This window comes from Strix uralensis, chromosome 6 (genome assembly GCF_047716275.1).
Source record: "Strix uralensis isolate ZFMK-TIS-50842 chromosome 6, bStrUra1, whole genome shotgun sequence".
In the NCBI taxonomy this organism is placed as follows: domain Eukaryota; kingdom Metazoa; phylum Chordata; class Aves; order Strigiformes; family Strigidae; genus Strix; species Strix uralensis.
This window is the reverse complement of record NC_133977.1, coordinates 15,514,792-15,527,986: the sequence shown is the minus strand read 5'-3', so window position 1 is coordinate 15,527,986 and position 13,195 is coordinate 15,514,792. Positions and strand designations below refer to the sequence as shown.

Below are 13,195 nucleotides of genomic sequence, written 5' to 3'. Positions count from 1 at the left end.
CTAGATACAGCATAGTTTCCCTGGCTAGTTAAAATGCACCCCTTGGTGTAGCTATGTTTGTAACATGCCATTCAATTAGTGAAGTGCAGCAGTACAGGCACAGAGTGTAGCTGCTTTGGTGTTTGGTGTTATTAGAAAGGAACGTGGTACGCAGAGCGTTAGAGTCTCTGTGTTGATGGATGTGCTCTGCCTAGAGAGATTTCTTGCCCTTCCCCAAAGGTAGCTGATAAAGTTAAAAACCTATCTAGGAGGATCCAGATAAGAATCTCCCATTTCAGTGGGAATGATTTCTGTTGATCCATTTATTTTACAGATGTTGTTATTTTATGGTTTTCACATGTGTTTTTTCTACTTACTGGCCACTTAGAGCCAAGCATACACTTATTCCAGCAGTGATGCCGTACAAGAATTGCCTTAGTTATTGTAGAGGGATGTTCATAGTATGGGCTGCAGTCCAAACAGCCTGCAGTCTAAATGTAATCTTTTTAAGGTGTAGGTGTTGTTTCTTGTGTGAACCTCTAAATAGCTGTGCTGTGCCGATGTAGAGCAGGACATCCGTTCTGTGCTTGTACAGCGTATCCCTAGAAGTTTGTGCAAAGGCAATGGCCTTAGTGCAATTTTGCTTAATACATGCATGCCCTATTACTTGTATAGTTGCAATGATTTAAAAAATGCAAGCTGTGCATAAATAGAAAAGTGAGTTCTGTTGTTAAATATATCTTTTAGTAAAAAACCTGAGCCAGTCGTTACAGGTAGGTGTAATGAGAGTGACTTTTGCTGTAAACTCTGCTTTTCTTCGAAGGGTTAGGTGACGTGGCCTTGCTGCTCTGGGGCAGGACAAAACGGCCGTGCAGACCCACACTTTCAGTCAGGCTGCCTATAGCTAGCGGAGTACGCAAACCCACCCATTTTTTTCCCTCCGGGGCAGGCCATTAGGTGCCTTGCTACAGCCGGGCCTTGGGAGGCCACCTACGCTCGCAGCCGCCGGGCCTGGCCGTGGGGCCCGGGGAGAGCCGCGCTCCCTGCCGCGGTCTGGTGGCCTTTCCCCGCCTCTGCCCGGGGACGGGCCGGTGCGGGCGAGCTCGGGGAAGCGGCACGGGGGGCCGGCGGCGCTGGGCGGAGCCAGCGGGCGGGCCGCGCCGGGCGGGAAGTGAGCTCAGGCGCACAGGAAATCCCGCCCGCGCCGCGGCCTGTGTTTGCGCTGCGGGCAGAGAAAGGAGCGGAGCGCCTGCAGCGGCCCAGCCGAGCCTGCCGCACGCAACGGGGCCGAGCCATGTCTGACCAGGTACGGGTGCCGCCGGCCCCGACCCGCCGGCCGCCGGCCCCGGGGGGAGCTGCCGCCGGACGCGGGGAGACGGCGCCGCGGGCGGCGGCGGCGAGGCCCTGGGGGCGCGGGAGGAGCTGTCCGCCCCCCCACCTCCTCCGTTGCCGCCGGGCAGCCCCCGGCCCGGCCCCGCGCTCTGTGAGGGGCGGCCCGGGACGAGCGAGGCCGCGGCCGCCCGGAAGGCGCTGGGGGGATGCTCCCGTCGGGGAGTGTGTGTGTGTGGGGGTGCTCGTCTCCGACCTCGGCCAAACTCTTGACACCCCCTCGCCGCCCCCCGCGGTATTTTAATCCCCCTTTCCCCTTCGCTCAGGGTATGTGGCGGAGAGCACGGGGGCGGGCTCCAGGCGCGGGGCACTCGGGGGGCTGGGGCCGACCTCCGGCCGGAGCGGGGGCGGCTCCGCAGGGCCCGGGGCCGGGATCGCCGCCGGGGCAGCCCCGGCCCTGGAAAGCCAGGAGTGCAGCGAGAGGTGAGCCGTGGTGCGGAACAGTCCTTTCCTTTCAATTTCCATTTCCCAGGTGTGCGGTAGGATGCTCTTCCCCCGGAGCAGGCTTTGTGTGGGGTAGGGTTAGACCTGCCAGGTCCTCTGTTTGCCCTAGGAATGCAAAAGGAGGGGGGGGAAAAACCCCGGACTTTCTTAGCTGAGCGTTGCTTGCCTGTATTAAACACCCCGTCCTTCACCAAGACTCTGCCCTGCTTTCACTCCTTGTACATTGTTACGTTCCTGTCAATTCTGACTTCTCAACCGGGAACTTAAATAGTTACTTGTACCACAAGTTCCTGGCTTGCTTGGCGTGGCATGTATACAGTCCTTTGCTTGCAACTATTGCTTTAGGCTATGTGACCTGCTGGTGGAAAGCTAAAACAGCATTCCGGTTTTAATTTGTGTTCTGTTTTGCTTTATTTTTTATATTGCCTTCATATGGCAGTGTTTTCTAACTTTGTCATGACGACGATTCGACTTTGGAAAAATCAATGTCGGTATCTAGAAATGTCTCTTGCAGTGCTGTGGAGTCAAGAATAGTAGTACTATTGCCAGCCAGGAAATTAGAAGTATCCAGAGACAAGGCTAAGCTTACTATACACTGTTCCTGCTTTGAGGAATAGCCTGGATACGTTCTGACCCGTGAATAGAAACATTGCTGTATGTGCTGGTAGTCTTCCTCCCCGCCCCCAACTTTCAAGCACAATGCAACTCTCCTGGTGAGGATGGTGCTGCTGCCTGTCCCTGCCTGTGAGTGCAGCTAGGAGCACAGCTATTGCTGACACCCGTTAGGACACATTTCTAGTGTAGTAAAATACGTGAAAGTGGCTGCATAAGAAAAGAGGCAAATTCTGAACTAGATTTTGTAGACTGGTCTTCACGTGACCTGCTCTGTAGCTCTCTGCATTTGTGAACTAAGGCATGTTTTAACACATAGCAGCTTTCATTAGGTAATTCCTTCTCCAGGCAAGTTCTGCTAAAACACATACATGTTTTTACTTTGGGACTGCTTGAACTATGTAAAATTCATTTTATGTGATAACCTTTTTTTGGATATGTATTTTAAAGTTCTTGGAATAAGGACCCTCTTTTTTTTTTTTAATAGGTAAGCTAAACATTGTTATATGTTGTGTCATTCACTTCTGGGGGACTGTGCAACAAGAGCTAAACAGATGCTTAAGTAACAATATAACGTATGGTAGTGCAGCACTGTTAATCTCATTCCTCTGTTTATCAATCCTACAGGAATAATTGAATTACTCAAAATTGTGGATTGCTTAGTGTCTGACTCTTTGGCCCCGGAATCAAGTTAAGAGGACATAATTTGTCACCAGTTATGAGTTTTGGCTTGTCTTTTTAGTATAAATAAAGAAGGCATACTTTTGATATAGTTACTAAAGAAGGTATACTTGATTTAGTTACTTTATTTCCAATAGGAAATTAACTTTTATGATAAGTAAAAATATTTGTAAGAAGGGCAGACTTCAGAAAACGCATGGCTGCTTGGTGGAATCTAAGCAGAAACAAAAAGAATCATTTTCCCCCTCCCGTCAAGGGTCTCAGGCTGGTTTTGCTTTAATTGAATCTAGATGCTGGCATTTTTATCTGTTCATGTACTAATAAAGAATACTGTAGTTTGTATGCATTTTCCCACTCCTATAACAAATGTAAGAGTGCATTTGCTGTATTAGAAAGTGTGCTGTAGTCCTATTCATCTAGTAATTTTGGTTTTGTTGTTTTGGTTTTCTTTTAAAGATGATCTAAAGCGTGCTGAGTATAGGGGTTTTTTTAGGCTTGGACATTGAAGTTTGAGCACTTCGGAAAACCGGAGGAGGAAATTTGCAATATACTGCCTTACAATCTTTGTTTTGTGGTTTCATTAGTTGCAATAGCAATACCAGTGTGTTTCATTCAAGGAACTGGGTGCTTTTTACAGTTGTGAATTTAGTGTTGATATATAAATGTGAGACAGTACTAGGAGCATCGCTTTGTGCTCTTTAGGAAAACTGTGGAATGAAGCCTTTAAAACTTTAGGCATCTAATGAAAAGTTAGAACTTGGAGTGATGTGGTATTGCTGTTCTGTTTGTATGGTAGTCTTTTTTTATGTACTGTTTCATGAGATACTCTAAACACCAGTTCTTTTCACAGTGCAAGTAGAAAGTCTGGAGGCTTGCTTGCAGATTGCTGATCCAGGATTTTGTTAGTGAATGCTTGTAGTTTAGTAAATTTGCAATCTCCTTGCTTTCTTTGTTCTTAAGTGTTTTTGTGTTGGCTTTACCATTTGGTGTTGAATGGCAGTATAGTTCACTGACAAAATGCAGGGAGCTGTTTCAGACTTGCTGGGTCTTGTTGTGTTCTGATTTCAAATATTTTGCTCCTTTTTTAAGCTTCAATTATTGGCATTGTCAACATCGATTTGATCTTATTTCTCTTTTCCTGAAATTACAGCTCTGTTTGCTCTTATTTGTGGGTGAGAGGTTGCTGGGGCTTTAAACGAGCATCTTTTATGGTATGATGTTTCAAGACTCCAATTCCCTCTGCTTTTTCTACTGTTTGCTGCTTCCCCTACTCGTTTTTAGTCCTAGAGTCCTCTTTACCTGGGGGTAGGAATCAAACATCTTATGAATCATTGCTTTCCACTCACATTGGCCAGAGGCACTGTCGTAGTAGCAACGATGATTTGTCATACCATGTACAGGATGATTTGTTTTGGAAAGCTAAGTAGGTAGATCTGTTACAATGCACAGAACTGTATAAACTACTACAAATGTCTCTGGTGCTGGGATAATATGCTGCTGTGCAATTTGGTTTCTATGCAAAGTAAATTAAGGCAGTGACTGACCTGAAGTGTCACGTAAAAGGACAGGAGGTTCTCACAAATTCTTTCAGCGATAGCAAAACAGGAGATAGTTTTGAAGTTACAGACTTCAGGTCTGTAAAGATCTGGATCTCTTTCTGATTCCTAGAGGTTAGTAATCCTGCATATGGACAATAAAAATGATGTTTGTGCAAGTTATCATAAAAAGCTGCAGGTTCTTGCTTTTCTTTTCCTTTTTAGTCAATAGTGGAAACCAGTGTATTTTTATTCCTGCAAATAGTTCCATGAGGTTAGAGTTTGGATATCTTAGAAAGGGAAAACTTTAGTGGGGAGCACAGTAAAAAGTATTAGAACCAGGTGGAGTCTCTGGCTCCTACTTTTTTGTCATCACAGAAACCCTAATGGGTCTGGCTTGAGGCAGTGAGTCAAACTGATACAAAGAGCACTTCCTCTCTTTCTTTCCTCCAGACTGAGACTGGTACAGAGAGGGAAGGTGTTTGCAGACTTTCCTCCCTGCCCTTCCCTGAACTTTTAACATTCAAAGAAGTTGTGCATGTTTAACCTCTTTAAGGGGAGGAAAAAAAAAAAATGCTTGAGAAGGCTTGTCTGGCACTTTAATCTGGAGAGAGAGACCTCTCTGGCTGGACTTAATACAGAAGGTTATCATGTGTTTTTGGTGCTTGATCCTAAAGAATGTTCAAGTCTAACTATACAAAGGATGTTTCTGTATACTCAGCAAAAAGTCCCTTTAGGGCTGGGAAAACGTATGTGGTAGGCACCTGTACATATTTTGTTTACTTTGTCTACTGTGTTAAGCAATAAAATATAAAAGAAAGATTTGAAACATGATCAGCAGGGTATCCTTGTTTCTGACTGCTTGGGAAGATTTCTTCATGAAGCACCATCTGGACCCGAGGCAGTGTCTGTGTAAAATCCCTTTGTGTTGCATTGGAACATAACTAAAGGCCTGATCCAGAATATGTAGTGACAGGCAAGGGATGGAGTTAATAGTACCTGATCTCTCATTTGTCTTCTTTATCAGCAGCTAACATGAAAACTTTGATGTCTTTAATTCATGTCTTATAGAACATAACACTTAAACCCTTTTGATGAGCTTTAGCGCTCAAGTTCTTGAATCAAACTTGTCTGTACAATTAATTCTTACCCTGGAAGAATATCAAAATACTATAGTTCTTACAATTGCAACTTTTAAGAATTGTGGTCTTAAACCAAACATACTAGAAGGAAGCTGTTACTGTTGTTTTGTTGTCATAGAAAAGAAGGTGCCTGACCATCCTTTTGAAAGTAGTGACTACTGTTGATGCAATAGCCTGAAAAATGTTTGCATGGTTCACTTTCTTTACACTGATAGGGTGTCACAAGTACTTTCTGTTTACTTTCCTCACTGTGTTCTTTTTTCTGTCAAATATCTGAGCCTCTTAGTACACTTTGTGTATTTTTTGCAGTCTGTTGACTAGGAGTTAATGGTATAGAATTGTACTTCTCATTTTTGCATCTGTCATCTATTTCCAAATGATCCTTCTGTTGTCTCTTAATGTTCTTCACAGTGTTTCTCTTCCGTCATTAATTAAACTTTTCACAGGCAGTCAGACAGCCTTTCATAATTCTATGCTGTTATTATTTTCACACACAGGAAGAAATAAGGTGCCTTGGATAGTCTAATTTCATGTAATAAGGAGGATGGCAGCTGACATACTGTCCTGTGAAAATAACAAAAGTGTTGAACTGATCAGATTTTTTAAAAATGTTTTTCTTGCAGGAAGCAAAACCTTCAGCTGAGGACTTAGGAGATAAGAAAGAAGGGGAATACATTAAACTCAAAGTCATTGGGCAGGTGAGTTTTTACATAATTACTTGTTGACATTTGGTGAAGTTGTGAGTTTTTGTATTGTAGAAATGAACGAACGAAAGTTGATACTTTCAGTTCTTTAATGGGGATCCTCCCCTTCAATAAACTACTTGCCAATTGCCAGTAATGTATGTTAGTATACTCTCTGGTGTAGTGGGTTGGTTTTTCTTTTAAAGCTTGAGTGATCTATCCTTATGACTCGGGATTTGATCAGTGTGATCCCCATCTTGCAACTAGGGGACCTGATGCATTGAGGGCTAATTTATCCAGGGGTATGAATGAAATATGTGGCAAAAGTGATAAATTGAGTTCATGTATTGCAGTAAGCATGAGGTCAGCTTTCTTGGACAGGGAAGAGGATTCTGTTGGCTGGCATGTTGGTAGATGTGAATGGTGGATTATAAATCTGAATTCAAGTTCTGTTGGAATGTGAATGCAGAGGTCCTTCTGTGCAAAGAACCCCTAACTCATATGACTTCACTCATTATTGTTTGTTGGAGTATCAGTGCGATTGCTGTGCTGTTGACTGGGGATGGGTGAATTAAAGTAGGACTACCACAAACTAGCTTACCTCCTGCTGGTTTAATCGGCAGAGATGAGAACACATTCAAAAGCTGAATGTGACCCACGTGGTTCTTGCACAGAACTTCTTGTAGTCTGTTTTATCTGTAGCTGTTTTGACAGTTGTAGTTAATGTGTAATTTATGGCTGGTAGGAAGGACTCTAGAATAATGAGAACTAAGGTTCTCCTTAGGTTAGTTTTGTGTTGCCAAGTCTGACTGTAACTTAACTTGCAGATAATTACTCATATTGAACAAGGTTTCGTATATATTTTGAAGTGCAAGCTTTAACTTGTCTCTTTTGGAATCTTAGAGCAGAAGTCCCCTGCATATGTATGTTTGTATTTCATAAGTACATCAGCTGGGGAAAGATGGAAGCACAGACTGAACCATGTATGCTTTTTAGTACTTTTAAATCCAAAACCTCCATAGTGAGCCTAAGGCTATACTATGCCATCTGTTTTAAAATAGAGCTTCCTGTGGAAGTGCATGATGAATTTAGTGACTGATAGATCATCCTGGAGGTTCATGTTATGATGCACCAAGGTATGCATGGTGATAGTTAAACTGCATTCCATGGTAGTTTACTTAAGTTTTTCTTAATGAAAGTCTTAAAATTAGCATAGATAAAGCAAGCAGTTACTACAAAGCGAGTAACTTTTTTCTTTTCTGTTCTTAGGACAGCAGTGAAATTCACTTCAAGGTGAAAATGACAACACACCTCAAGAAACTCAAAGAATCATACTGTCAAAGACAGGTTTGTGAAACAGTGACACTCTTTTTAAAAAGAAAATAGAAAAGCCAAACACTTTAGCTTTACTTTTCTCACTGTTCTTTCAAATAAGGACATTTGTTGAGACAGTCAAGCTTCTGTCTAGTTACCAGCAGGACAGGTATCGGATGGTACCAATATAATGAATATCCTTGTTTCTTTTAGCGAGTAAAGGTATTTCTATGCAACGTAGTTGTGAATTTTGTAGTAAGTTAAAATTACTGTTTGAAAATATATAGTGGCTGCTCAGAAGACATAGAAGTTATCTTTTAAAATGCCCAGGCATGCATTTATAATTACTGTAAAATCTCCCATCTCCAGGCAAAACTCCCTTAAAGCTGTAGAATACTGCAGCTTAGAATGAGAGCAGCCTTAGGCATTCTTACAGCCATTACTATGGTAATCGATTAACACTAGCTATTATGCCCTAAGTTAAAGAAATCTGCAACATAAAGTGTGGATGTAGGTAAATAGTAACTCCTGCTAGAGAACAAAAATGTATCTTCGCTTCCAGATTCTGTGGCAGATATTGTGGATTCGCTGCTGCTATTTCCAGAAGCCCTGGCCTAGTTTACCCCCAGCTTTGGGGATAGATGCCTTGTGTGGCCTTTTCTTGAGTAACTGTGTTGGAGTTCACTTCAGGAGATATAATTATAAGAAATAATACTTTGATTTTTTTTTTCTCATTACTTTGAGACAAGTTGAACTTGTCAGTTGAAGTGTTCTTTTGTAGAATGTGTTCTTCTTTGCTATCTTTCTGGAGTAAGAAGAAAGACAAGATCAAACACCAGATATGTTTATAGCCAATTCAAATTATTAGAATTGCAATTAATTTGAAAAACTTGAATTTTTAAAATAGATTTTGGAAATAATTTATGCAGCAGTCTTATTGATTAATGAAAATGCATGTGTGTAGAATTCTGTTTTTTAAGACATAATTGTTTGAATGAACACAGCTGTATCAATCTCGGGGACTGAATTCTGGAGAGTCTGTGATTTCCTTTATCAGCAATCAGTATGTTTTTTGGTGTCAAGTAGCTTTTCTCTGGTAAAGGGACTGAATGTTTCTTCCAAGTTGGCCAGAGGGATTGTTGGAACAGTGTGAAGAGCTGTTCTTTCCTGTGAATTTTTCTGCCTAGTTATTTGCAAGCAATATTTCTGAGATCTATTTGAGACACAAACCAGATCATATTTCACCTGTGGTTTTTTTCATAACTTGAAAGAGAAGAAAAAGATCAGGTGTTTACCTCATCTATTGATGTGAAGTATGATATTCTGCTGTAACACAGGCACACTGTACAATGGACATACTTCAACTTAACTTTATTTACCATTAGGATGCTCCATTCTCCCTGTTTGAATTGTGTTCCTTTTTCTTCCCCTCAGCTCTGCTCTTTCTTGTCCCCAGAGTAGGGTTTTTGCAGAACTGATAATGGTAAAGGTTGCTATTCCTTCCTGTGGTGATATAAGATTGGGAAAGCAAGGGTGGGAGTTAATGAAGTAAACATCATGTTCCTTCTGTTGTCTTAGGATCTTTAATAAGGCTGATACACAGGTCAGAAAAAGACAGAACCTTTGTGTGTAATGTTGTCTTGGAAGGGAGGGTGTAATCACTATAAATAAAAGAAGACGAGAAAAAAGGCTAAGGAAACTTCCCAAGTTGTTGAGCTAGAACTCCAGTGAGACTGGAACAAACACGCATTTCAGCACTATCATACTCCTTGACTCACTTTGTAGTTACATGGTCACGACAGAATAGCTGTGCTCCCTGTGTAACAGGAACTAACACTTTCTTTGACTTTCACATGTGTTATTCTTATTAAAAGTTTTTCTTGTAGATCTGTACAAGTTTCAGTAAGTTGTTTTTTTGTATATCTTGTTTCTTTTTTTAGGGTGTTCCAATGAATTCACTCAGGTTCCTCTTCGAGGGTCAGAGAATTACTGATAATCATACCCCCAAGGAGGTGAGTTTCTAGAAAGTATTACATAGTTCACTGGAGAAACTAAATACCAAATTGATTAGTTTCTCTGTTCTGCTAGCCTGTTAACCAGAATGAAAGTATTTCTTTAATATAGTCAACTTTTTGGACTATATTTAGTCAAATATAGTCTGACTAGAATCTTTAGTAAGGCAGATACGCAGTTCTGGAAGAGACTGATTGGACCTTCATGTGTAATGTTGTCTCAGAAGGAAGGGTGTAATCACTGCCCACCAGAGAGGAAAAAAAATGAAGGGAACTTCCCAGTTGTTGAACTAGAACTTCAGTGTGACTTTGGAATAAATATGTATTTAGTTCATATTTATTAGATGAAAGTGTAAATAAACAGAAAACACCACTTCTGCTGTCTAGTAACTTCCACCAATTGTTATGACAAAGCAGAAGAAACTGTTACAATAATGACCTGCTGAAAAATCAAACTTGTGCACTGTGAAATTGAACAATTTCTGCTCTTTGAGAGAACAGCTGTAAACAGTCTTTGAGTTGCAAGCTGTAGGTTTTAGCTATATTGTGAGCTAGTAGTGTGCTATATGTTTCATGTGGCTGTACAGCTGGTGCACGCACTATGATGTTGGTTATGTTCCTGTGCGTCTGTTGCCCAAGAAAGGATTTGGAGAAAGATAAAGCCAGCAACTTCCAGAGTGATGTGTATTGCTCCACAAGAGGATTTAGTCTTCACTGATAAGGCTTTTGAGATGTATAAGACTGAAGGAAAAGGACTAAAAATCCTGAATGTTGGCTAATGAGATGGTGACTGAAAATTTTTTCACCCTTTGGATGAATTATGATGGGGCAGAGGAACAAACCATTGTATAACTTGTCTAGGACCTGCTCTGAATTCAGTACACCAGATTTATAACAATTATATGCTGTTTTTCTCTGTTCTCACAGCTGGGGATGGAGGAGGAAGATGTGATTGAAGTTTATCAGGAACAGACGGGGGGTCACTCAACAGTTTAGATCCTTCTGTTTGTTTTCTTCCCCCTTAATCCTTTTTTATTTTTAAATAATAGTTCTTTTGTAATGTGGTGTTCAACACTGAATTGAAACTGGCACCCCATCTCTGGGAGTTTATTTTCAAGCGTCTGGTATTTTGAATTCTCGTGCTCATTATACACTATTGTTTCTGTTTTCATTGTGCTGAACTTTTGTGATCCAGCTGCAGCCTTGCTCCCCTCTTCCCTTCTGCTCTCCCCTTTAGAAATACATGTACACACATGCATTTGTATGTTCACTAGGTTCGTGCATTTCAGGCACGAAGGCTGTAAGATCTGCCAGGTGGGCGAGTGTTCTTAATGACTTCCATATCTGCCCTGAAGTTTTGATGTGTGACTGTTTCACTCCTGGACTATAACTTTCAGTGCGAGATGAAGTTTTTCAGAGAACTAAACTGTGGAGAAATTATGTATCCATAACTCAGAGCTATTTTGCTTAAATTGTGCTGATGGCCCAACGAAGAAGATTACCGAGTTGGAAATGGAAAAGCTAGAACTGTTGTCATCTGTACCTTGCTCCAGAGATGGCTTTGCTGAAGACATAAAATTGAAAACCCTAATGATTCTTAAATCTTGCCAGAAGAGCCCAGAAGCATTTTAACTTCATATAGCAATTAGTACACGCAGGTATTCATGCAAGAATGTTCACAGCAGACAACTGGTGTTACTTTGACACTCTTGTTTGTACCTTTTGGCCTGGGACGTGGGTTTTGAATGGACATTGTCTGTACCAGCTTCATTTAAAATAAACAAGAAAAACAATTTTATAAACAACTTGCATTTTCTTTTCAAATGTTTGGAAATGAGCAAAACCATAAAAAGCTATAATTAGGGCATGCTTTTCCAGTAACTATACTTTGAAGCCAGAAAAAAAATGTGCTCTGTAAATATACCTCATTAAAAAAAAAAATTACTTTTTTCTACTTGCCCTAGTAAAATACTTGATCTGCTTGGTTTGCAGGTGACTATTTGAGACTACTTGCTGTTTCTTTTCTTTTTAGAGAATATTCACATACAGTTACATAAAGCTTCACTTCATGCACAAAAGGTAAACTGAAAATGCAGTTTGGAGGGAAATACAAAGATAGCTTTCAATGTCTACATTTCATATTATCATGGTACCATTAAATAATCTCTATGATGGATGACATGGGAGTGTCATGATAGTTCATCAGGAATCATTATGAGGGTCTACTTCATGTACTAGCTAGTTGCAGGTTTTAAATGGTCAGTTTGAGAACGTGTTACTGGATATGAAAGCTCAGATGGGAGGTTATGGGCGGGGTGGTGTGCAGAGAAGGTTTCCGCACTGTCCCTGCTTCGGCCTTTCTGCAGATAAATAGGACTTGTTTCTGATTTGGTATGGTAAATCGAGTTCACTATGAATGCCAACTTCATTTAAAGACACATTTTAGTGCTGGCATACTTGGAAGAAATTGCAGATTTTGAATGATTAGTTCTTATGGCGCTTGCTGTAAAGCTAGGAATGCATTTTCTTTCATGCTTGTGGCTTCTGATTTAGTAATACTTTTGTACACATAGTTGCACTAAGCAATTTTTTAAAGATTAAAAGTTTTGTTTACAAAATGCCAGAATATGAGGTTTTCTTGAAGTACTCAATGTAATTTAATTCTTAGGGGGAAGAGGGATTGCTACTATGATGTAGAACAACATGGCTTCTTTGCACTTGTCTCCAAATGCTTTTTTAGAACACTAAATATATCAGCTTCAGAATACCAGAAGTAAACCAGCCTTATGATTATTATCAGATCATCTTCTAATTAAAATTTGTATAATGCTTTTATTAGTAGATAAATTCCTGTTATCCCTCTTCTGCAAATTAGGAACTGAGGTGCAGGGGATGGTAGTTTACTCCAGTCACTCTGGAAGCTGAAAGTGGAGCTGAGAACAGAATCCAGATCCCCTGGGTTTGATGCTAGTACTCTAGTTGCTGCACCAACTTTCTTTGCTTCTTACTGTTAACTTTCCTCTTCCAGATCTGTTTTATATGCTCATTTGTATCAGCTTTCTAGTTGAAGCACTTCATTTAGTTCTCTTGAGACTATGGAGGAGGGTTTCCTGCAGAATGCAGCTTCAGTAGGATGAAGCTCAAGGCGAAGATTTCTTTCTGTTGTGTAACCTTGTCCTAAAATACATCTCTTTATAGAGTGGATATGGTACCAGTGACAAATTGATTTGACCTCTTTCTCAGACTTGTGAAACCTCAGAAAACTATTATCTCAGCGGAGCTGCTGGTCTAAAGCAATGTCTGTACTGTTACAACGTGATGGAACAGTAATAACAAGAAAACTGTACTCTGCCTCAAAGATTAGTATTGAGAGCTTCATGTAAAATGAGAAGATACACATGCTA

General features: G+C 40.9%; 1 protein-coding gene across 1 annotated transcript; it reads left to right on the top strand.

The window, feature by feature from the left end:
• Positions 1 to 1,132: 1,132 nt before the first annotated feature.
• Positions 1,133 to 11,596, top strand: SUMO1 (small ubiquitin like modifier 1). The gene is made up of 5 exons (XM_074872909.1): positions 1,133 to 1,285; positions 6,406 to 6,480; positions 7,735 to 7,812; positions 9,720 to 9,791; positions 10,719 to 11,596. Exons 1-5 carry the CDS (start codon positions 1,274 to 1,276, stop codon positions 10,785 to 10,787), a joined length of 306 nt encoding a protein of 101 aa, XP_074729010.1. The 5' UTR covers positions 1,133 to 1,273; the 3' UTR covers positions 10,788 to 11,596.
• Positions 11,597 to 13,195: the final 1,599 nt, after the last annotated feature.

Bases quoted from the DNA above. Each gene is read 5' to 3' on its own strand.
- SUMO1 (XM_074872909.1), top strand. The intron at 6,481-7,734 runs GTGAGTTTTTAC...TTCTGTTCTTAG, and splicing joins AACTCAAAGTCATTGGGCAG to GACAGCAGTGAAATTCACTT. The intron at 7,813-9,719 runs GTTTGTGAAACA...TTCTTTTTTTAG, and splicing joins AATCATACTGTCAAAGACAG to GGTGTTCCAATGAATTCACT.